Source organism: Pan troglodytes, chromosome 5 (genome assembly GCF_028858775.2).
Source record: "Pan troglodytes isolate AG18354 chromosome 5, NHGRI_mPanTro3-v2.0_pri, whole genome shotgun sequence".
NCBI lineage: Eukaryota > Metazoa > Chordata > Mammalia > Primates > Hominidae > Pan > Pan troglodytes.
The window spans coordinates 128291513-128316173 of NC_072403.2; the positions used below are offsets into that span (position 1 = coordinate 128291513).

Consider the following 24661-nt stretch of genomic DNA (forward strand, 5'->3'; position numbering starts at 1 on the left):
ACTTTGGTGAGAAAATTGGAATGAAAGAAAAAGGATAGGGAAGAAATGAAGATGATTTCCAAATAATTGGTTTGAGAAAATGTAGTGAAGAAGTTAAGAAAGTTCTGATTGGAAGAATTTAGTTTTAGATGTATAAATGAGCACCTTAGACGGCAGGTTATGAGGAAGGAGGTGGGAGCGAGCAAATGACCACGTGCAGCCATGCAGCCATATTCTTGTGGGAAGTCCCAGGATTGAGACACTGCAGGCAGCTCGCAGGGAGAAAGGAAGTGAGGCATAATGGCTAAAATCTTGACTGTGACTCAGACACACCTGAAGTCAAAAATAAACCTGACCACTCACTGAACAACGCTGGGTAGGTTATTTCACCATTCTAAATCTCACTTTCCTCATCTATTTCCAACAAAATTACCCATAAAATAATTTTGGGGATTAAATATGATAGTGAAATACACATTCTTTGCACAGTAAAAGCAGTAAAAATTTTCTGGGAAAAAAGCATAAGAAGGATTTTCCACAGAGGTATTAAGAGAAGCAGGAGAATACGGTATCCCAGAAACTAATTTCCCAAAGTGTCAGGGAAGAGGAAGAGTGTGATGTATTATCCTAGGTGGTGAGATTCTGGAGAGTGAGTACTAGGAAAGCGATACTGGGTTTTTCTAATGGGAATTTGAAAAAGGGCTTGGCCTGAGCAGCTTTAATTAGTATATTAGGGTTCTCCAGAGAAACAGAACCAGTAGATCCATGTCTACACCTACATTTGTTTATCTATCTATATCTAGAATTGGCTAGATTATGGGAATTGGCCATTATGGGAATGGGCTTTTGCAATTTGGAGGCTGAGAGGTCCCACAATCTGCCATTTGCACTCTGGAGACCCAGGAAAACAGGTGGAATAGGTCCAGCCTGAATATAAAGGCCTGAGAACTAGGACCACTGTTGGTGTAAATCCCAGGCAAAGGACAGGAGAAGACCAATGTTCCAGCCCAAGCAGTTAGGCCGAGAGAAAATCTTCCCTCTCTTTTTGTTCTGTTTGGGCCCACCCACATTGGGAGGACAGTCTGCTTTACTCAGTTTAGTCTCTTCTGGAAACACCCTCATAGACACATCCAGAAATGATGTTTGACCAAATACTTGTGTACCCTGTGATTCTGTCAAGTTGACACAAAACTATCACAACTGGTAAGAAAAGAAGTCACATATGTAAACATCAAAGGGGGAGAATTGGTGATACAGAATTAAATATATTTAATTTACAGATTCAAGGAGTTACATTGCCAGTTGAAAGATAATATACATTGGCATTTGTGGAAAGTGGAAAATGTATTTTGATTAAACATCAAAATTTTAAAAAATTATATTTAAGTTTATAAGTAATTTTTTTCATCTGTTGCATTTCATCAGGACTTATATTTCTGCATTTAGGATTTTTTGTGACTGTGTAAGCATGTTTTTATTAGTATGGTGAATCAGTTAGCTTTATCTGTATATAGACTTTGGTTGATGAAGAAGTAGATTGGTAATTGCTTTTTTCCTCAGATCTGTTTGGTTACTTGGAATATTTAGCTGAAAGTTATAAATGTGCAGTTGAGCAGGAAGAAGAAGAAAACTTTTGGCATCAAATATTCTATATTTCTCAAAATACTTGATATTTTTAGTCTCCTGAAGAGACTGCAAGGTTGAAAATAAACAATGCATTGTACATATTTTAAAAATAGCATTCTCTGAGTGATAGTTTTGTGAGCGTTTCCTCCTGGGGTCATGGTGCACTTCCCCTCAGTTGGACTGACCTCGATGTTCTCATTGAGAAGATGATGATGGCTGCTAGTATTTATTGAGCACTTTCTAAATCCTAGGCACCATTTTAATGCTTTAAGTGTATCAGCTAATTTAAGCTTCACAGAAACCCTATGAGGGAGGTACTATTATTTTATCCATTTTACAGAGGAGGAAACAGGAACGTAGGTAAGGATGTGATGATGCTAGGATTCAAACCCAGGAAGTGTGGCTCCAGCTTGCACCCTCAAACACTGATAGTGTTTTGAGGTGAATGATAACTAGCTTTTTTTTTTTTTTAAACACTTACTATGAAGTGAGGGTTTTAAAGGTGCTACCTCATTTAATCTCCCAACCAGTCAGTGAGACAAATAGCATTTTATTTTAAATGAAGAAATAGGTTTAGATAGCTTGTCCAAAGTCATACAGTGACAAACAACTGTGACCCCATGCCAGCCCTCTTAACCATCTCACCAGTCTGCCTTCAGGAATGTATTGCAGGAAGAAAAATTTTACTTTGGTTTTCAGGAGCATTTTGTGGTTTAGTTTAACTGTTATTTGAAACTGTATAGGGTTGAGATTTAGCTGTTGGCTTCATTATTTTTATTCATCCTCTTTTCTATACTTTATTTTTTAGTCAGTAATGCCACAAAAGTGTTTTCATGGTTAAAGCTATTGCTGAGAGAGCCATAGCTTGTCCTTCAGACCATTACAGAAAATCTTTTACTCTTTAGAGAAAGTTTTTAAAAATATATTGCAAATTTTCTTTAGTGGCCAAGTTCAATAGGTTAAATAAATTGCTTTGGACTAAGGGAGACTGACTATTCATCTTTATTTTCAGGCAGAGTAATACAGTACTACAGTTTTTTTAAAAAAAAAAACCTCAGAGACATCATTTTCTTATATTTTTGTTTATAGTTATTTAGGGAAGGTATAGATTTTCTTGCCCACTTTGTATTTTCAATGCCTAACATAGTTCCGGGATTTTATTTTATTTTATTATTATTTTTTTTGAGACTGTCACCCAGACTGGAGTGCAGTGGGGCGATCTTGGCTCACTGCAACTTCTGCCACCCAGCTTCAAGCGATCCTCCCACCTCAGCCTCCCAAGTAGCTGGGACCCCAGGTACATGCCACAACACCCAAATAATTTTTGTATTTTTTTGTAGAGACAGGGTTTCACCATGTTGCCCAGTCTGGTCTCCAACTCCTGGGCTCAAGTGCTGCAACTGCCTCAGCCTCCCAACTGCTGGGATAACAGGCATGAGCCACTGTGCCTGGCCCATAATTCCTGGATTTAATACTTTTTCAATACATAGTAGAATTTATTGGTATTTATAAGAAATTCTTATCCCCAACTTGGGTAAGGAATTGATATTCCAATACTGGATCACAATGCACTGCAAAGCATAACAGGCAAAAATTACTACTTTTTAAGTGATTCAGCATAAAAAATACACTTAATTATGCTCAATATTAACTTCTGAAAATAATATTAAAATAAAAAATTCTGAAAATAATTTAGAATAGTGTGTTCTAAAACCATCATTAAGAAAATCAACTAAAATTGTAATAAAGAAATACTAATCAGAAGATCTTCAATTGTTAGACTGCTAGATAAGCTAGAATTTATTTATAGCTTATCTTAGAAAGTGTAACCATTTCATTTTCTCTTTTGGCCTTCTGTAAGCAAAATTAGATGCCCCAGTACTCTCATAAGTGACTTTTGTACACTCGTATCTCTACCCTCGTTTCCCTTTGCCTCCATGAAAATAATACAGATTTTACTTTTTTTCTACATATGAAATGATAACCAATCTCTGAAAAGCTGGATACTAATGGTTTGTAGTTTAGTAGTAACATGCACCAGGCTAACCTCTACCACTAAATTATGAATTTAGTTAGATAGCCACTACATTTCTCACTCAGGTGGTCTCTGGTGGATGGGGGAGGAAGCCTTCAGACTTGACATCAGAAAATGTTTGTGAGCACTTTAAACATATTTTACATGAATTATTCTAATATAAGGAAGTTATACAATTATCATCACTGGTATAACAAAGAAAGTGGGCTTCACATTATATAATGAAAAAATGTACTATCTTCATGAAAACCTTTCAGGGGACAATGATAGAAATGTTCTTTGACTGTACAGAGCTGCAGTTAATAAAAGCCTGACCTAAAGTTTTTTTTTAATGTTGTATTTTAAGGTGGTGAACACCGTTATTATACGTGGTGTGGTTTTGCTGTGTGGCCTCAGGTTTCTAATTACTCCTTCAGCAGCGTGTGCAAATTCTTGGAGGTTCCATATACCATCATTTCATATTGTGGATTTTTGTTTGGAAATTACCTTTTAGGGAGCAAAAGTATTCTTGATTTTTATTAAGAGCTCTCGGTTTTGGCCAGGCGCGGTGGCTCACGCCTGTAATCCCAGCACTTAGGGAGGCTGAGGCGGGCGGATCACGAGGTCAGGAGATCGAGACCATCCTGGCTAACATGGTGAAACCCCGTCTCTACGAAAAATACAAAAAATTAGCTGGGCGTGGTGGCGGGTGCCTGTAGTCCCAGCTGCTTGGGAGGCTGAGGCAGGAGAATGGCATGAACCTAGGAGGTGGAGCTTGCAGTGAGCCGAGATTGCTCCACTGCACTCCAGCCTGGGCAACAGAGAGAGACTCCGTCTCAAAAAAAAAAAAAAAAAAAAAAAGGAGCTCTCAGTTTTAAGATTTTCCTTTTTGTCTGAGTCCACAGGCTTTACACATCAGGGAGTATAATTTTAGGGAATGATTCTGCAGTACCAAAGCCATAGGTTTTCTTAGGATTTGACATATTTAAGAATAAGGTTAGATTTATTTCACTACAAAAATTTACCAAGGACATGTAAGGTTTTACTTTGGTATTGAGGAAACATTCTTCAAAAAATTATTTTAATTATGCATTTAATAAAACTGAAATAGAATGGTGAGGAGACCTTTTAAAATATATGCATTTTATTACTATAGTTAAAATATGTAGCAACAGTGAAATAGTACGTGAGACCACAGCAAGGTATTCCCCAAGGCACTTGGAAGGTTTCTCTGAGAGTTAAATGCTAAAATGGATCAGAGAAGGCAATGCAGCCCTGTCTAGTATATCCTAATGCTCTCAGGCAATCAGGGTTTTCCTAAAACTTCACTGGAGGCCTGAAGGAGGAGGGAACTTGGACTTAAATGGAAGCATGAGCAAGCGAGTCACAGTGCCTAACCTCGGCAACATCTGTCTGTTTTCCACGGGAGAGGGTGCAACGTCAGGAACATTCATTTGTCGGGTCTGCCTGTTCAATCTTGCCATGGATATGGGCACACTGGTTCTAGTGTGGGGGATTATTCCTAATCATGTAACTAACTATGGGGCCCATCCATTAAGTTGAGCAAACTGGAGCAGCTGCTCTTAGGCTGAGCTTGGCGGGTGTGGTGGCAGGAGCTATAGGGGATGTACATTTCACTCTTGTTTTCTAAATATGATTACAACTCAGTTTTTAAAATTTTGTCTTTAATGATACCCCCAAGGACATCTGTGACAGCTGCTGGCAATTTCAGCAGCCTCCTTCAAATGAAGTTATGGTAGCGATCTTAACTGGTCAAGTTGCCCCAAGTTCAGGGCCTTTCCCATTGCCTTTGTTCTGATTCTTTACTTGTTCACCAGACAATTATCTAATAATTCACTTCCTGTGTTGGTTTCCTGTGAAGTCAGAAAATATTTCCCAATCTGCTTGACGGTAAACGAATATGCTGACATTCTGGTTTTTCATATGTGAGAGGTAGGGAAGCCTAACATTAAGTAGCATCTCATCTCCAGGATGATCAGCTGAGATACTGATGGCAGTGATGGAGCCAGGACCAGATCCTGGACTGAGGTTAACCTATCCGCCTTGCAGTGGCAGCAGGTGTCCCCTAAATTTTAATGTACTCCTTCCGTAATATAAATGTGTTACTAAGAAACAGCTTTCCAGCCAGAGACTGTTTCCCAGTCGCTGTTAGATCGGCAGGCCTTTCTCCTGACAGAATAAAGTAAGAAGTGGTCGCCTTTTGTATATGAAGAATTAAATTACTGACCCTAGGAAGAAAATTTAGTTAATAGCTCATTTAATCTATTATTCTTTTCTTTGGGGCAAAACCTCTAACAAACACTTGAAAAATTTAAAGGGTCGTATACTTTCCTTTCCAGTGAGTGATGAGCTTACTATGAGTGATGTGTTGAAGAGTGAGAAGCATTGTGTTCCAATTTCAACTAAGTCTCTAATAAGCAGTATGATCTGGCCCTAGTCAGTTAACATCTGTAGTTCTTATATTTTTACCTGTAAAGTATGAAGATTTAGTTTCTTTCAAATAAAATATTTTATCAATAGGTTAGTATAATCTTGCAGGTCTGAAACATCTTCCTTTTTATAAATATTATTGAGCTCTTCATGTCATGTTCTATGCTAAGTGCATCACACATGTCTAATCACCCCATGAAGCATATTTCATTTTGTGGATGACAGAAGGGAGGTTTTGAGAGTGGACGTCAGTTGATCAAAGCTAGGAGGCAGCAGAGCTGAGATTTATGCTCTTGTCTGCCCAACTCCATGCCCCATACTGTTAATCATTATGTTGTGTTCCTCAAATTTGGCACATATTATAAGAGGGTTTTTTAATCCATCTTAATTTGGGGCATGTTTTACTCTCTACAGGGTGATTTCTTTCTTCCATACTTATACTTTCTCTGTTTTCTGAAGCCTGTGGAATTGAAAGAACTTTTGTACTACCATTTGTTTCATTCTATAAACAGTCCCAGATCATTTGAAACCCAAATCTTTTTTGAAACTTGATGTACTAGTTTACTGTTCAGTTTTTTCTTCTCAGCATATTCTTCTGTGCTTTCTTTGTGTAAGGATGGCAAAAAAATGGAACTTTTAATGTTATTGAACATTCTCACAAATTAGTTTGGTTAAAGGAAAGAATCTTGGCTTAGGATTTAGGAGGTGCAAGTTCTAGTTCTTTCTCTGAAATTTATTGTGGAACAAATAATACTATTTTGCTATATTAAGTTATTGAAGAGTAAAAGATCAAATATGTGAAAAGCATTTAGGATCACAGAAACGAAGTTTTTCTGTGTGACTGCTGAATCATAATAGCTGCAGTGGATTGTTGGAACCAGAATTACAGCAAAATAATTTGGGGCCTATCTTTGCTTTATAAAGATCTGCTTAAGGTAATTGTAATTCATAATTCACGTGGCTTGGCCTACACGTAATGCTAAACTTGGACTGCTGAATATATACAGGCAGAGAGATGATCAAATTGCTATCTGAATTATAGCAGTAACAGCGTGATTTTTTTTTTTTTTTAAAGACAAGGTCTCACTGTGTCACCCAGGCTAGAGTGCAGTGGCACAATTATAGCTCACTGCAGCCTCGAACTCCTGAGCTCAAGCAATCCTCCTGCCTCAGCCTCCCGAGTAGCTGGAACTACAGGCACATGCCACCACATCTGGCTAATTTTTTTATTATTTTATTTTATTTTATTTTTGTGGATATGGAGTCTCACTATGTTGACCAGGCTGGTCTCAAACTCCTGACCTCAACTGATCCTCCTACCTCATAGATTTAAGAATGTTTTACTATCCAAGTTGTGTGACATAAGACAAATGAATGGGAAGAAAAAGTGGATCATGAAAGTTGTAGAGTTAGAAGAGGAAAAAGAGAATTTCAGGGGACATGATGCTCAATGGAATCATTCACAAACAGCCTGAGAATTGAGTTGTAGATAAACTACTTATTAGTAGCATCAGCTGCTGAGAGTCGCTGGTAATTTTGCCATGTTGAAAATGCTATGCTCTTGAACTGGGCCAAGTGCAACTTAAAGATTTAAAGGGCCTGGGAGTGCTCTGCTGTTTCTGAAACACAATGAAGTAGGGGGTGAATAGCTTGAGAGATCATGCACAAACATCTTGAAGTTCAGACTTATTTCTCCAGGACAGAAGGCACATTTTGAGATAGTGTGTGTGTTTGTGTTTGTTTCATAGTGTTGAAAGTGGGAGGGTTGGCTGGGCGCGGTGGCTCACGCCTGTAATCCCAGCACTTTGGGAGGCCGAGGCGGGTGGATCACGAGGTCAAGAGAGCGAGACCATCCTGGCTAACAGGGTGAAACCCCATCTCTACTAAAAATACAAAATATTAGCTGGGCATGGTGGTGGGTGCCTGTAGTCCCAGCTACTCAGGAGGCTGAGGCAGGAGAATGGCGTGAACCCAGGAGGCAGAGCTTGCAGTGAGCCGAGATCGGGCCACTGCACTCCAGCCTGGGCGACAGAGCGAGACTCCGTCTAAAAAAAAAAAAAAAAAAAGAAAGTGGGAGGGTTGGGGCTGACCATTCCCATAAACTCATTAGCTTTTAATGCCCTTTGTTTCGGTAAGCATTTTTGGCATCTCTCAAACTATAGTTATTCAGGTACCACCTTCAACAATTTTTGCCATATCCATTTACTTTTTTTTACTTTTAAATTTAAATATATTTTAAACAGGAGTTTTGCATATCTGTAGAAATCTCAGGTTTGATGTGGTATAGTTTTTCATAATGCACATTAAAATAAGTACGTAAAATTAACGTAAAGCCTGTCCATTTTTGGTCCACCTAAAATTATCTTGAAACACTCTTTTCATTTAATTTTGGCTCTTCTCTTTGTACAGTGAGCACACACAATGTCTAGAGTGGAAGGTCAAAGAGAAAACTCAATGACTGGAAATAGAGATTTTTCAGTGAAATTTTCTAGACAGATTTAAAATGATGGATGGGTATTACTTCCTCTTTTAGGTTATCAGCCTAAAACAAGTTTGGTTTAGACTTTAGTTAGATTTAATTTCTTTTCTTTTTAAACTAGTGGATAGTTTTTAGGCTACATAAGTTTCTAGGCTTCATACGTGTTTTCTCCCATTAGTTTCCTAGAGGGACTTTTTTTCTGGAAAGTTCCACACTTTCCTTGGCTTCAAATAAGGGGGAACAAAGTTTCTCCATGCTTATTTTATTGATGAGGTCTGCTCTACCAACAGCTAAGCCCAGGGATTTAGTTCAGCGCAGCCAGCATGCTGCCTTTTAAAAGCCAGATTCAGTGCTAAGCTCCATGATACATAGAGGAAGAAGGTTCTCACCTTCTGTGAGGCATTGCATGTAAACAACCGAAACAGTCTGGTGTGATATAGGTATGTGCCAGATACAAGAGAGATCAACTCTTTGGGTGAATCAACAAAAGCCTTAATAGCTGGGAGAGCACTGGGGGCTGAGCACACTGAGTGGGGCATGGGGAAGGTAGTACACCATTTGTGGTATTGAGAATGCCACGGTTCTTTCTCCTTAGTCTTCATAGATGATTGTTCTGCAGAATCTCTATGGGTTCTGCATTGGCTAACGTGGTGTTCTGATGGAAATTAATATTTTAAATGTACAGTAATGCACAACCTTGCTGCTCTGACTCCCTTGCACGAATTCAAAGTAATAGCTAGAGAACCTTCAATAACAGTTGGCATGTTGAGATGGCATCCTTCCCAAAACAACATCTTAATGAGGTTCTATGCTTCAGGATCAGCTTTTCTGGTTTAAATATATTCAGACATATCCTACGTAACTGGAAGCAATGTGGCAGAAGTGGCAGGGGTCATATTGTGAGTTTTGCTGAGTTAGGCATGTAGGCCCCACAGTGTGAGGGACTCTTCGGAGCAGTCCTGAATATACAGTGATTCTGTGCCTGGGTGGGAGTGTGGTTGCGTAGGGGAGGACAAAGAACATGATGAATTAACCTTACCCACGTTTGGGGAAGTTTGTACAGAATGTGAGATGGAAAAATTCTAGTTTCCATGTATTAATGCCTTCTTACCCATATGCTCATAGCTGGAGCCACTCCCCTATCCACCTGAGCTCCCACACATTCAAAAGCTGGTAGTTGAGGGATCTTTCACTGCATGTACGTTGGGTGTGTGTATGGGGGTTCAGTTAAAGGAGAAAGTGTCTAAAACCCCCACAATGCTGATTGCATTGATGAGAGCATTCAGACTTAGACTTTTAGGGACTCAATATATACAGGATTTTTTTTTTAATCGTTAGCGGTATATTATTCTCTTTCTTTTTTTTTTTTTTTTTTTTTTTTTTTTTTTTTTTTTTGAGATAGAGTTTCTCTCTGTCACCCAGCCTGGAGTGCAGTGGTGGATCTTGGCTCACTGCAACCTCCGCCTCCCGGGTTCAAGCGATTCCTGCCTCAACCTCCCGAGTAGATGGGAATACAGGCACCCCCCACCACACCTGGCTAATTTTTGTATTTTTAGTAGAGATGGGGTTTCGCCATTTTGGCCAGGATGGTCTTCAACTCCTGACCTCAAGTGGCCTGCCCGCCTCCGCCTCCCAAAGTCCTGGGATTACAGGCATGAGCCACCGTGCCTGGCCGGTATATTGTTCTCTAAATGGAGCAAGGAATAAGCCCCTGGGGCGACTGAGCATTACCTCAGACCCAGCCATTTCTGTGTGCTGCCAGAGACCACACCCCTCCTCAGGCATAACCACAGAAGACTATTTCTTTTGGCTGGGTCTCTGACCTTGAAGGATCCAGCCTGCCAGCTGCCTTGAGACTTTGGGTGCTAGACATAATACTGGCAGAGTCCAAGAGTTATTTCTATTTCATATGTTTTATTTAGTATGGCTATATTAATTTTTTATTCATCAGAAGTTCTGCTCTTGAAATAAATGTAAAATGTTTTACAAAACCAAAACCACTGCCATCGAGTTTCATATATAGGTAGAAATATAAAAAACTCCAGAATAAGGTAGCACCCTCAAATGATGTCTCATTGCCTTTTTCTTGGAAACACACACAGCAAGTTGAAAATGTGGATTGATCTGCCATATCTGTTAAATTATTAGTTTTTCTTCTTCTAAATATGATGAGGCAGTTTTTCCTTAGAAAAACAGTTTGTGTTCAGCTTGGGAGGTTGATTTTCCACCATCAGTTTCTCCCTTTAATAATTGAAAACCACTGTTCGTTATTTACATAAAACTGTCTTTTTCTGGTCTGCTTTCTATAACCTTTCCCCTCTTAAGAATTTTAAGAATTCCCTGACTTTCCTCTGAGGGATTTTCTGCCTGCTTTATCCCAGATGTGGGACATTGACTAGGCTGAGGTTTTGGGGATTTTTTTTTTTTTTTTTTTAGTGTTTCTACATTTGAAAGACGTTCTTTTAACCAGTGCACAAATCTGCCACTGAAAAAAGGGGCTTTGAAGAAAAATCAAGTAGTTAAGAAAATATGTGAACTTTGTTTACATTTCTCACTTACTGAATGGCACCAAAATCCCATATGCCAAATGAAAAAGTAGACAGTAGTTTCAGATAATAAGGGGAAAATGCACCCGTGTTATTTCAGCCTTTTAATTCTGGGATTTTATTCTCTGAATGAAGGCATGTCAGTTTCTGGTCCCAGTGGCACTGTGTTTGGTCTTCACTACATGCTTGCTGATGTCAGCCCAGGAAATACACGGGCTTGGCAGATGTTTACATGGCCTTTGTCTTCTCTCTTTCCACCTTCTGCTCACATAAAGAGGATATTTAACCTTATTCATAATATTTTGTCTGCTTACAGATGTATTGATCCTAATCCCTGGTTCAGAAATGTTAGGAAAAGGAGATAAGTTACAGTGAAAGAGGCTGTAGTAAGAAATACAGGATTTTCTGGTTTTTTGTAATGTCTACTCAGATTCCCAGATGATTGTTCATTACCAGCTTTTGGTTATTGTGGTTTATGTATTAATGTCTAAAAAAAATACCATGTGATGTTTTTTGCATGATACTATGTGAGAAGAATACCAAGAATATTTTTTTCCTTACTTGAACAAATATTATACATTTTCCCTAAGTCCAAAATTCTGTTTTCCATAATGAATACAATTCTGATGTAGTATGTTTAACTCTATAAAATCAGAACTTTAGTAATTTTCTTCCTAATTAAATTTTTTTGTTGTATTTTTAAAAATCTAAATTTAGAAGCTTTATTTTCACATATGGTTTCTACCTCTCATATGTTTCCACACCTGTGCCATGTTTCCTTGGCTGACAGACGCTTTTTTTCCTTTTTATCTCACGTAGGATCTTTCGAAGATGGTTTGGCTGCCTTGGAGATTTGGAGATCTGATGCCACGATGAGGACTCACACACGGGGGGCTCCCAGTGTGTTTTTCATATATTTGCTTTGCTTTGTGTCAGCCTACATCACCGACGAGAACCCAGAAGTTATGATTCCCTTCACCAATGCCAACTACGACAGCCATCCCATGCTGTACTTCTCCAGGGCAGAAGTGGCGGAGCTGCAGCGCAGGGCTGCCAGCTCGCACGAGCACATTGCAGCCCGCCTCACGGAGGCTGTGCACACGATGCTGTCCAGCCCCTTGGAATACCTCCCTCCCTGGGATCCCAAGGACTACAGTGCCCGCTGGAATGAAATTTTTGGAAACAACTTGGGTGCCTTGGCAATGTTCTGTGTGCTGTATCCTGAGAACATTGAAGCCCGAGACATGGCCAAAGACTACATGGAGAGGATGGCAGCGCAGCCTAGTTGGTAGATTTTTGTCTTGTTCTTCTTACTGTGGTAACTCTGCATTAGAAAGAAACAAATCCATATGATATCTCAGTGGCCAGATCTTCATGTACCTCTTTGTGTATGTGTGTGGGGGGAGGTGTTATTTGTTATTTGTGTTGCCAGTCTTATGAATGGCCCTTAGTTTCAAGAGATGTAGTAACTTCCATGTTTAAAGTTAGAAGGAAAATATTTAGATGCAGCCTAATCTAAAGAAAAAATAATTTGCTGAATTGAGTAAAGAGTATCATCGTGATTGCTGAGAATTCTTTCTTCCATATTCAACATGCATATATTACTATCATCTGGTGTTAGGTTTGATTGATCCCAAGTGGTTAAAACATTTTGCAGCAAGACATTTCAAGTAATTAAGACTTACTTGCATTTTATGATTGTAAGGAACTAAATGTGAATGGGATGGGACTGACTGGCAATTTATAAACACATCCCCTCCAATAACCAGCAGATTTCTGAGACCTGTAGGAAAACCAACATTATTGTGTAATTGTGTGAGGAATTCTAATTACATAATAATTTAGTTTCGAAGTTTAAGATTTGAGAACAAATTCCTGTCTTTTTGATTAGCTTAAATTTATTTGATTAATTTATAATTAATGCTTCATATGCTTCCAAACAGATATGGGATGAGTTGATTAAACAAGGGATTCTACAGATGTTTTTACTCATGCAATTTTTAAATACACATTTATGGTTCAATTGCAATAAAAGAATTTACAGATTGATGAAATTTTTTTTAAAAATTACATAAGCTGCCTCTTGTCATAGGGCTAGAGAGAGCTCATTTTAAATGCTTAGAAAAAAAACAGTGAATGCACCTAATGCTATGATGAATTACATCTTAACATATCACAGGGGTGAAGGATGGTGGTTTGCAAGCTTTCCGATAAATTTCTGGAATTTTGTAATGAAAAGTATTATGCAAGAGTTGGCATTAAATCCATATCAGAGCTGATATTTTAGGCCTGTTGCTAAGTACATGTAGTCATTTTGAAGTTTATAATATTGTAGGTTGAAAAGAATTTTTATTTGATTTATTTCAAAGCTTAGCCATGTATGTAGTTGTTTCTGACTTTGACTGACATTAACTGATCTTATTCTATTCTTGACACCAAGAAAGAAAAAATGTATGAAAACTTATCTGATATTTGAATTACCAGATTACATTATCAAATGCTACAGTAACTCACTGATTGATTTGTTCAATTAGTTAGTTTAAAATAGCAACCATATTTACATTATTTAGAAAGAAACCTTTGTCATCTAGAAGGGTACTTTAAAGTCCTTTTTGTTTTAGATAAGTGGATTTTGGCAAATTAAGAAATTGATGTAAATGTTCCAGAGATGGTGCCTGTAGAGAACCGTGTATTTAATCTCACAAGAAAGTAATGGACTGTGAAATACCATTTTTGATGGAGATTGTTTAGCACAATACAGTAACATGAGAATTGTACAAGACTAGTACAGTTTTCTCATTATAATGTAAAATATTTGGGTATATAAATACCAATGAATGAATGAATGCTGCCATTAGGATGAGACTCCTTCTATGAAAAGAGAAATAAATAACTTGAAAGAAATATTATAATTTTTACATAGTTTCCACAAGTCCAGATTTATTGATCACTGGAGGTGTATAGAAACTTACTAGGGGTCTAGTACTTTATTCATGGCAATATTGATAGAAATAGGTATAACTCTAGGCCATTATCTAGTAAACTAAAAGCCAATTTTTGACTTAATAGAGCTGAACAGTTGACTTCTTTCTCTTGACCTTCAAGGTAAAATCTTGAGAATTTACCTTTACATCTGGTTTCTAGTTGCAAAAGTGAACTTGGCTTAGAAAGTTGAGCTACTCGAACATTTTGTTTTGGCAGGTACTATTATTAAGTTGTGTTGTTTAATAACTTCACAGAAATTTTAACTTCTTAAAAACTACCACACCCAACCCTTAGACTTTTAAACTTTCATTTAGATTTGTGGTTGAACACAATTACAACACAATTATGTGCTGTAATAATTTAAAACAATGTTCAGTGATTTTACAGTTCAACTACCTCTGTTTCAATTGCTCCATTAAATCATATTCTCACTATGTACCAAGAAGTACACAATGAGTGTTGTCATTGACTTAGGATATAATTCACCTATATTTGATTTCAGAAAAAACAAAAACAAAAAACTAGCTGTTACTTACAAAAGAGATCAATAATTGATATTATGAAAGTAAAAAAAAAAAAACTTTCTACAATAGCTTCATCAGGCTGAATGCATTTGCCATTTTCTTTGAAGAGCATTTTTACTCTTTTGAAAGCCAGTTACTAACTTATGTTCATTCACTGATTCATTTGATCAACAAACGTTTATTGAGCATCTATTGTGTATCATGCACTGTGCTAGGGTGCTGGGGATTCAAAGTTGAAGAAATAGCCCAGTAATTTTATAATTTTTACCTATGGCAAAGGGTGCAAACATTGGGTTCTTAAAGCCTAAGCTAAGGATATTTTCTCTGCTCAGAATTGAGTGTGTGGATCATTTCATAAGGAGTTTCCTTAGTTTTCATTCATGACTTAAACATCTGTATCATGCTGCACCCTAGTGTGGTAGAAAAGCACCAACTCTGGAGTCACACTGCCTTTGAATCCCAGCTCCCTCACTCTTCAGCTATGTTAATTTTCTTAATTAACTTTCCAGATTAATTTTCTTAATTTGCGTGAGCATTAGTGTCCTGATGTATAATGTGGCAGTAACAACCCTATCTACCTTATAGGGTTGCTAGGAAGATTAAGTGCAATAATCAATGTAAAGTACTTAGCACAGTTCTTGTCTTATAGTAAGCCCTCAGTAAATGAGAATAATGACAATAATGGTAATTATTGATGCTGTTCTTTTACCTACCTAGTAATTAGACCCTGTTTGGTTTATAATTTGGTATATGTAGGCTCCAAGGAAATAGTATCCATTTAGGATTTTACTAATCTTAATTGCTCTCAAAACTAGAACATCTGTTTAACTCATAAAATTTTCCCCTTGGCTTTTTCCATTAAAACGTTCATTGATGCTCCCCTGGGCCCTTTTTAAAATGTATACAAGAATCTAATGTTAACACCAATGAAGAAGGTTTAGTGGAAAGTAACAATGATGTGTCATTTGTCTGGTATTAAAAAGAAGTGCCTATGAGATATACATGCATACAAATTTATTAATGGGGTTCATTTCATTTGAATAGTAAATAAAGAGGTTAAAGTTCACCTCTATAGATTCACTTAAGAATTCTGAAGCAGAAACGTTAAAGGGAAAATATTCAATTGTACTTTGTCCATCTAATAGCCTACAAAGTAGAACGGGAATCTCATAGATTTATAATTATAATGGTGATTGAAAAATAACAGCATGCATTTTTATTGTGTGTGTCTCTGAGTATCCAGACGATTGGGCACCGCAGAATGATGAGACTAATCTATGTGCTTTATCTACTTTTTCAGAGGTGCTCGCATCCTATCTCAGAAGCTCTCCCCCGTTTCTCTCCCTTTTGCTAAGGAACACACATTCTTCATTACAGTAAAAGTAACAGAGTAATTTAAGCTTGTGCTGAACTTCGTTTTAAAAGTAAAATTAAAAAGGTATTATTTTAATCCAATATATAATGGCAAAATATTCTTTATTAAAAATTACAATGGCAAAGATATCAGCAATAATAATTTTAATTTAATAAATTTTATTAAATTAATAAAATTTAATAATTTTAATTTAATAAAAAATATCAGCAATAAAGTTCTACTGTAACTTTTCCCCTAGAAGATTAAGGAAGCATAAAATATTGTGCTTCAAATTAGAAGTAGCTGAGAAAGAAAAGAGGGGGGAAAGACTGGAGACATTGACTGGACAAGGAATGTGACAGTTGCTAAAAGGCATCTAAAACGCACCATGAGTGGGCCACAGGTGGACACTGAGGGGTTTGGTTGGTTGGTTGGTTGGTTGGTTGGTTGGTTTTCGTAGCAAAGAAAGTAGGCTTAGTCAATATTGAAGTTTACAGTGACTATGGGATCAGTTACTCTGTAGAACTGACTACTCTCTTGGCCCAAGGATCAGAAGGAAGTTTCCCATAGGGCTTTTATGAAGAACCCTCGCAGCCTTCTCATCCTTGCAGTGTACGTATGATGAATTGCACAGTGTTATTTCTTTACACCAGACTGACCTGAGAGCGGGACCATGCCTCTTTTGCTCATATGTGTATCCCTCGATGGAGGATCTCCAAAGCAAAGTTTACTAAAACCTTGATCAGGGAGGGAGTGGGGGTGGTGAAAAGGATGGATATATGGGGTAGCCCAGGCTACTTTTTTCCTAATCTAGCTTAATCCTTTGGTAGAATTTTGCATGTGTAGAAAAATGAAATGACTGCCTGTCCACCAGGCAGCCTCCCTATACATTATGAATCTTAGCCAAACCCTTGGTAGATGGGTTGCCATGAGCTTAACATTACACTCCTCAGCAAATTCTTAGTGATTTTCCGGAGCTAAAAACAAACAAACAAAATGTACTCAAATAATTATTGGAAAACATTACAGATCCTGAATCACTTAAGAAAGGTGCAGTTAAGTTTACCATATTTCACTTAATAATATGGGAAGATGAATGCATTTAAAAGAGATTTAGGATAGGATTGTAACTGAGATCACTTATTGTTCAAGCCCTGGTTGATAACATAGAATTATACAGCATCCATTTCCAAGCAGCAGGCTTTTCGTGGCTCCTTGTCTTAATTTGTAAACCCTGAGGAATAGGTCTGGCCCAGTGGTCTTTGGATCTGTCCTTGCATCTTGGCTCTGCCATTGTGTTAGCCACATGTCCTTTGACAGGTTCCTTACACTCTGTAAACTTGGTTCTTCATCTGTAAAATATGGATTATTCCTCCCACACAAGGTCATCCCAAGGATTGAATGAAGTAATGCATATAAAGCTCTTAGCATTATGTGCCTGGCACATAGTTTTACTAAAAAGTTTGTTATTATTACACAGAAATAGGTACGAATATATAACTTTATTCTCGCTAGGTTTCTTGGTACACAGTACTCCATTTTAGCTATGTTGTCACTCTGGAGTTGTGTTTTTGAAAAGTATTTGTTGTGACTCATTAGTTCTCTCTTTATAGTATTTTTCCTTACTTATCATCAGACAGAAAATAAATCACAGAGGAAAGAAATTACTTCATCTTGCATTGGAGCCAGTTAGCTACAGGAAATCAGGAGAACTGGTGAGGGAAACAAAGAAAGTTGAACTTTTGGACAGAGAAGTAATTGTGTTTTTTTTTTTTTTTTTTACAACAGACTGAGTATTAAATTCTTGCCTGTGATTGCAAACTTCTGGATGGTGTCATCCGAGGGTGTATTTGCAAAAATAAAATATAATTATAAAATATAAAGAGAGAAAAAAGGTCTCTAGCATATTGAAATGAACCAGTTTCATTGCTGTACGTATGAAAATGAGGAGTGTGCCTGCCTTGCTCAGCATTGCCTGCTGGGCTTCAAATGCAGTTCTCTGCAGCTGTTTCTCGGGTTTTTTACTTCTCAAAATTGCAAGTTAAGACTGAGAATCAAAAGCCGGGAGGATGTAGCTGGGCCTCAAACATGTGGAGCCACAGCCCTGTGAGTAAAAAGATCAGGTTTTCTTCTCATGACCTTACAGTGAGGAAGGCTGGGCGGCTTAGCCCAGAATGCACCTGGAATCCATTAAAGTGGACTCGTGGAGACAAATGCTGGGCTGTCAGAAAACCCAGCCTCTAATTCCCCTGGCTTTTTCTCATTCATGTTTTTTCCTTTCTCTTACCCGTCCCCCTCACTCTTTCTGCCTCTCTTTTTCTCTGTTCTTTTCATTCTGTGACCTAAGGGAAGCTATTCCCTTTTATGCTGCTGCAGAGACTTAAAAATATTATAGAAGGGTAAAATAACTTATGAGGCTTTTTACAACGATCAAATTCTTTAAAATTTACAGAAACACACAGCCATTGGGAATTCACTTCTTGAATGCCATTTATTAAGCAGGTTGTTGCCATCAGTGTTACAAATGGATTCTTGGGCAGGAATCAAGGTCAGGTGCCCTGTGGTGGGAGGAAGCAGATGAAGAGGACCCGAGGGAGAGGCATAGGCAGGTGTACAGATTAGTTGAGCAGCCCAGTTACAGTGCCATTGGACAGTTGTGTGGTGCACAGTCACACCCTAAATAGGATGTTCTGCTCACCTAAATTGTTAGGACTCAACTAATTTAAACTCTTCCCCATCTATTTCAAATGCAGGTGAAGATAAAGTTATTCTAATAATGCTTCTTTCTAACAATAACTTTAAAAATGTTATGACAGTTATAAATCATACATGATTGAAAGGAAATCCGAAGTTAATTTTCTTTGTAAGATATGTTTATTGACTCTAAGATTCAGTATTGGTATGACCCTCAAGTCATCTCTGCGATGAGTGACTCACTTGCTCGCCTACCTCCCGCCCTTTCAGTGTCATTTGATACCTTTTTAAATGCAACATGGGCGGGCTTTCAGAGTTGTCAGAGGGAACTGTGCTCAAGGCCAGAGGAGTTCTCATCCCTCTTTAATTGGGGTATAAATCAGTGCCCCTCACCCCATATGAACAAAGGCAACATGAATATATTAAGTTTCATGTAGTCTTTACAATCTGGGTCTTAAATTTTTCTAACATAAAAATCTGGCAAGCATGATGTTTGAATTTTGTGGATGTCTTGCCTCATTATCATAAGGGAAAATGTTAGTTGGCAAGTGCCGCATGTATGTCTGTATTCTCTTTCATTGATACTTCATAATCACTTTTTAAAAGTTGGCTTTATTTTTTGGATGAAATATTCACGCCTAACACCACTTAAGATGTAGGGTCTTGCTGACATTAAGTTCATGCTAATGATAACTTGAGAGTAATAATGACATGAGTATGCTCATGGAGTCCTTTATAAAGCTGGGTAGTTCCTTTTACCTTAGGTATCTTAAGAATGGCTTTTTTACTTCTTCGTCTCCTTCTGCCATGTCCATTAAGGGAACACATTTCAGCCACGCTTACCACAGTCTCTCTCATCCATCTTTCCTTTTCCTTTCCAGTGTCAACATGCGAGTTCTGGACAGCACAGGAGGAGATACCATAGTCGGGGGCCAGATCATTGCTTATCCCACATAAGCCTGTGGTTTAGAAAGCTTTGTGTTTAGGATGGCTTGGAAGGGATGACTCAGGAAAAAAGAAATAGTTAGAAGCTTATAATATTAGTGTAGGAGGGAAATGAAGACCACAGTTAAAACAGTGAGGGTGGGGAGAAGAAAATATAAATTTAAGAGACATGTAAGACTGAAAATCTACACAGAGATTGATCAGATATAGGACACTCTTTCTTAAAGTGTGAGTCTTTCACCATATTGGGTATCCTTAAAAAGACAGATTCCTGGGTTTCGCCCAGACTCACTGAATCATATCTTCTTGGAGTAGGCCACAGAACCTGCATTTTTAACAAGTCCTCTATATGATTCTTAGATGTACTAAAACTTAAATTGTAAGGGAGAGGGAGGCATAAATGATGGCCCTGGCGGACTGGTTGCATATTGATACTCAAATGAGATGGAGAATATGGGGAGGAGAGAGTGGTTTGTGGGAGAGAAAAGATGGTTCACTTTTTTACATGTCTTTTTGTGTCACTCTATTTCTTCTATCTACTTTATTTGTCTCACTTTGTTGATACTGCCAACTGTATGGACAGATGACTTTCAAAGTTCTCTGTCCCTATTACATTGGAAGGGCTCATAGATACCCTTAGCAGGTATCTTGGTGTATAGTTATTACTGTAACTTTTAGGACCTCTTGGCCATATCTGCTCATTCTTACAAATTCACTGTCTTCCACTTCTTCTTGTTCTGTGGCTTCACTGCTGCTACTATGCTCATTATTTACCCATAGTCATTTTTCTCTTCCCTCCACTTGCTCTGTTCTTCACTCTTGCCACTCTACGAATGCATTTTGCTATTGGTGATTCTGTCATTTTTGAATGTAAGTGAGCTCTTCAGGAAAAAGTACCCTTGATAAATAAAAAAGATCAATCTATTTTCACCCATCCAGAGCTTAGAGATTTTTTACATTTTTTCTAGAATTTTGTGATTTTTATTGTTTTAAAGCTTTTCACTGATAGGTATTTATGTGTGGTCTTCCCAGTGGTCCAGTTGGACCATGTGGCACTGGTATTTTCAACTCTGCCTTCAGTTTGGGCAGTAATGAGTTTGCAGATCAGCCCTGAGCTGGCCTTTCTGCCTACAGACTGATTTATACCTTGTCTTCCACCTTTCTCTCCAACCCTATCCAGACTGTATGATCCACCTTAACTTCTTCCACCATTACATGTTCTCTAGCCCCTCATCCAACCCAATTCCTATAGTTACTTTTTATTTAATTCATTGGTTTGCAGTCATAACTGGGTTGCCTGGTTTTCTGACCAGGAGTGTACATCTTCTAGATTCGGCTCCAAAGAAACTTCTTTCTAGAAAATTTCCAGATTCCATCTTCTATACCCACCCTCCAGTGTGATTCATATGTTCCAAGGAACCCATGCAAAACTGTTATAGGTTGTTTTGCCTGCACTGCAATTCTTGGTTTATTTGTCTCCTCTACTGGCACATAAGCTTATTGAGGGTAGCCCCAGCATTTTTTGGGGTTCTAAGAGCCACATATGGTATACCTGCCACAAAGACACTAATTAATTATATTGAATGAATGGATGGATGAATGAATGAATAATCTGTCTTATTTTTATTGAGAGTCTAAGCTTACTGAGAGCAGAAGTCCTGGATCTGTATACAACTTTGAAACTGATTTGGTGCCCTGCGTACTGTGGCTGCTCCTACTTATCTGGTCTCACTTTCACTCTGAAGACGTGCCTGTCATCAGCCGTTTGTCTGTCAGCCTATAATCACAGAGACACTGTACCTTTGACCTACTTGGAGGCCAGTAGGAAGAATGTCAGGATTTGACATCTTGGTGCATAGCTCAGCAGAGAATCTCAGATTACCTGGTCTTTGAAGTATTCCTCCTGCACCTGGCCTTCTCTCCTCCCTGATCCCTTGAATTTTGGTGTTCGTCTTCTTACATGCATGTAATGTCCATGTGTGCTCCTTATCAGGTAACTACAACAGAGTTTTGTTTTTATTCACTTTAAAGCCACCTGCTTCAGTCTTTGAAATGAATGGCGGTGCTGTTAAGCAAGGGGAGGCGATAGTTTGTTGGAATTAAGAGCAAGGACTGTGGAGCCAGTCTGCCAGTGTTCCAATTACATTTATGAGCTGTGTGACCTTGAGAATGTTACTTGACTTCTCTGTGGCTCATTACACATGAGTTTCCTCATTTGTAATTTGGGGATATATATGATATATACTTCATACTATGGAGGATTAGTTAATGAAACAGTACATAGCATAATGTGTTAACTATTATTGTTATCTTTATTACTTCGCTTATATTTTGTGTTCTTATAAATTGATGCCAAAGGCAATTTTCATTTATCGATAAATGTATGCACATATTCACTTTATATAAGTTTATTGTATTTGTTTTTTTGTTTTTTTGTTTTTTGGAGACAGAGTCTCGCTCTGTCGCCCAGGCTGGAGTGCAGTGGTGCGATCTTGGCTCACTGCAAGCTCCGCCTCCTGGGTTCATGCCATTCTCCTGCCTCAGCCTCCCGAGTAGGCTGGGACTACAGGTGCCCACCACCACGCCTGGCTAATTTTTTGTATTTTTTTAGTAGAGACGGGGTTTCACCATGTTAGCCAGGATGGTCTCGATCTCCTGACCTCATGATCTGCCCACCTTGGCTTCCCAAAGTGCTGGGATTACAGGCGTGAGCCAACACGCCCGGCCAATATAAGTTTATTGTATACTTGCTCTGTTCTAGGTATTTTATTAGGCATTGGAGATACAAAAATTTCAAGACATGTTATGTATCTCTTTTGCCTGGAGTTGTTGGTCTATGGAAGATATAAATACTAATACTATTAGCATATTAATACTAGTAGTGGGATAAGTGCTGTGACTAGGAAACTACAGTGTGTAATGGGAAGATCTAGGAATACTTTGCCCAACATTGGAGTGTCAGGGAAGGCTTTCCTGCTGAGGCCTGAAGGACAGATAGGAACCAGCCACGTGAAGGGGAAAAAGGAGCCGTGCTTGACTGTTCAAGCACAAGTAGCTGCTGTACAAAGGCCTGGAGATAAAAGAAAGCAGAGTGCTTTTGAGGAACTGAAAATTTAGTGTAGGGAGGAAACTAGCAAGTGTTGAGGCTTTGGGTAGAGAGCCAGATGCTGCCAGGCCTTGTCTACTATATAAAGGAGCTTGGACTTTTTTTTACAAGTACTGTGAAGCCACTGAAAGGTGTAACAGGGCAGTGACATGATCAGATTTATGTATGTACGTTAACCTTTTCATTGAAAAATAAAAGTAGAATATTATATGAATAAATGTGTAGCTGATAAAGTATTTTGACGCAAACACCCTGGTAAGTACAACACAGGTCAAGAAATAGAACTTTGCCAGTCACTCCCTGAAGCCCCTTCATGGGCCACATCCCAGTCCCAGTTCCCTCCCTTCCCACAAAGACTACCCTGATGCCCCAATGCCTACAGTCGTCATGTCCTTGCGTTCCCTTATAGTTCATCCAAATGTGCATCTCTAGGCATTATCATTTAATCTTGCTCATTTTTTAAATGTCTTTTAAGGCTTTAAAAAAAATCTACAGGCCGAGCGTGGTGGCTCACGCCTGTAATCTCAGCACTTTGGTAGGCAGAGGCAGGCGGATCACAAGGTCAGGAGATCGAGACCATCATGGCTAACACGGTGAAACCCTGTCTCTACTAAAAATACAAAAAAATTAGCTGGGTGTGGTGACACACGCCTGTAGTCTCAGCTACTGGGGAGGCTGAGGCAGGAGAATGGCGTGAACCCAGGAGGCAGAGCTTGCAGTGAGCCGAGATCGCTCCACTGCACTCCAGCCTGGGCGACAGAGCGAGACTCTGTCTCAAAAAAAAAAAAAAAAAAAGAAGAAGAAGAATCTCGTTGTGGGAGTAGATTGCCGATGTCAAACCAGGAAGTCAAGTAGGCCTTTGGTGTTTATCTAAATGAAAACCTAGAATAGGAAATAATTGATAAGTTCCAGTAATAAATAATTAGCATTCATAAGACTTGACAATTGTATTTGAGGGCCAAAGGAGACAAAGAATTTTCTTTATGGGATGGTGGGATCTCTCAATGGGCTTCTAACACTTGGAGCTATTGAGGAATGCTATAAATAATAAAGGTTTGGATTTGGATATACAGAATTGAAGTGCCTGTGGGCCCAAGAGGAGATATCCAATTTCTATCTCTCAAGCTTTATTTTTAGCTGCTTCCTGTTTGCCAGTGGTACACTGTAACTTAAGAATGGGTGTGTGTATGTGTGTGTGTGTTGTGTGTGTGTGTGTCTCAGTCATAAAAAAAATATCCAATATGAAATATGCTTTCAGGTACAATATATATCCTTTCTGTTGATGATAGAAAAATGCAGAAAGTCCAAAGGAGATCGTATTTAGTTCAAATTATCCTGCTACAATAAATAAATGAAGAATAGCTGGAAGAATGAGAAGTCGAGGTGCTGATACAGCACTGCAGCCACGTGGGTGTCCTCAAATCACTTTCTGGAGCTGAAGCCAAAGAAACATTGTGCAGGCTGCGCTCTGGGAGGAGGGCATCAGCTTGAGTGAGTCGTGCTGCTGCTTCTCAAGTTGAAAAAGAAAAAAGGTTCCTGATGAAGTGTAGATAGCTATTAGGGCTTGTAACAACTTAGTGAGCAATTTTTAGTTCATATCTGTGATTCATTTACAGTGAGTTCACTATTACAAGAAAAAAATTGGGAAATGAAGAGATAAGAATAAATAAAATCTGTATGTATTGCTAACATTTTATATTAACTTCAGCATCTTCCCATTCTAAATCATAATTTCTAGAAACCACATGAAGTTTACTATTTTACCTTCTTCCAAGAGCCTGTTGATATGAGAAATATTTTAAAGTATTACTGAAACCAGTTTGAATCTTTTGCCTTCTGCTTTTCTACTATAACCTGTAACTTGGTCAGAGAAGTTGGGACAATATGATTACATTCAGCATTTGGGGTCAACTTTTGTTTTCAGCATAGCAGTAACTCTAGATCTAAAACTGGGGAAT

The 24661-nt window shown here is 38.4% G+C and overlaps 1 protein-coding gene across 4 annotated transcripts in view; it reads left to right on the plus strand.

Moving 5' to 3' along the window:
* DSE (dermatan sulfate epimerase) overlaps positions 1–24661 on the plus strand; it is a 70864-nt gene that overhangs the window by 20353 nt on the left and 25850 nt on the right. For 2 of the 4 annotated variants that reach the window (XM_016956197.4, XM_009451875.4), the window contains one exon: positions 11915–12383. In XM_016956197.4, coding sequence (XP_016811686.1) covers positions 11915–12383 — 469 coding nt within the window. Of the gene's footprint in view, positions 1–11914; positions 12384–21327; positions 21591–24661 lie in introns of those variants that run through there. The other 2 variants (XM_016956198.4, XM_016956199.4) reach the window with 2 other exon arrangements.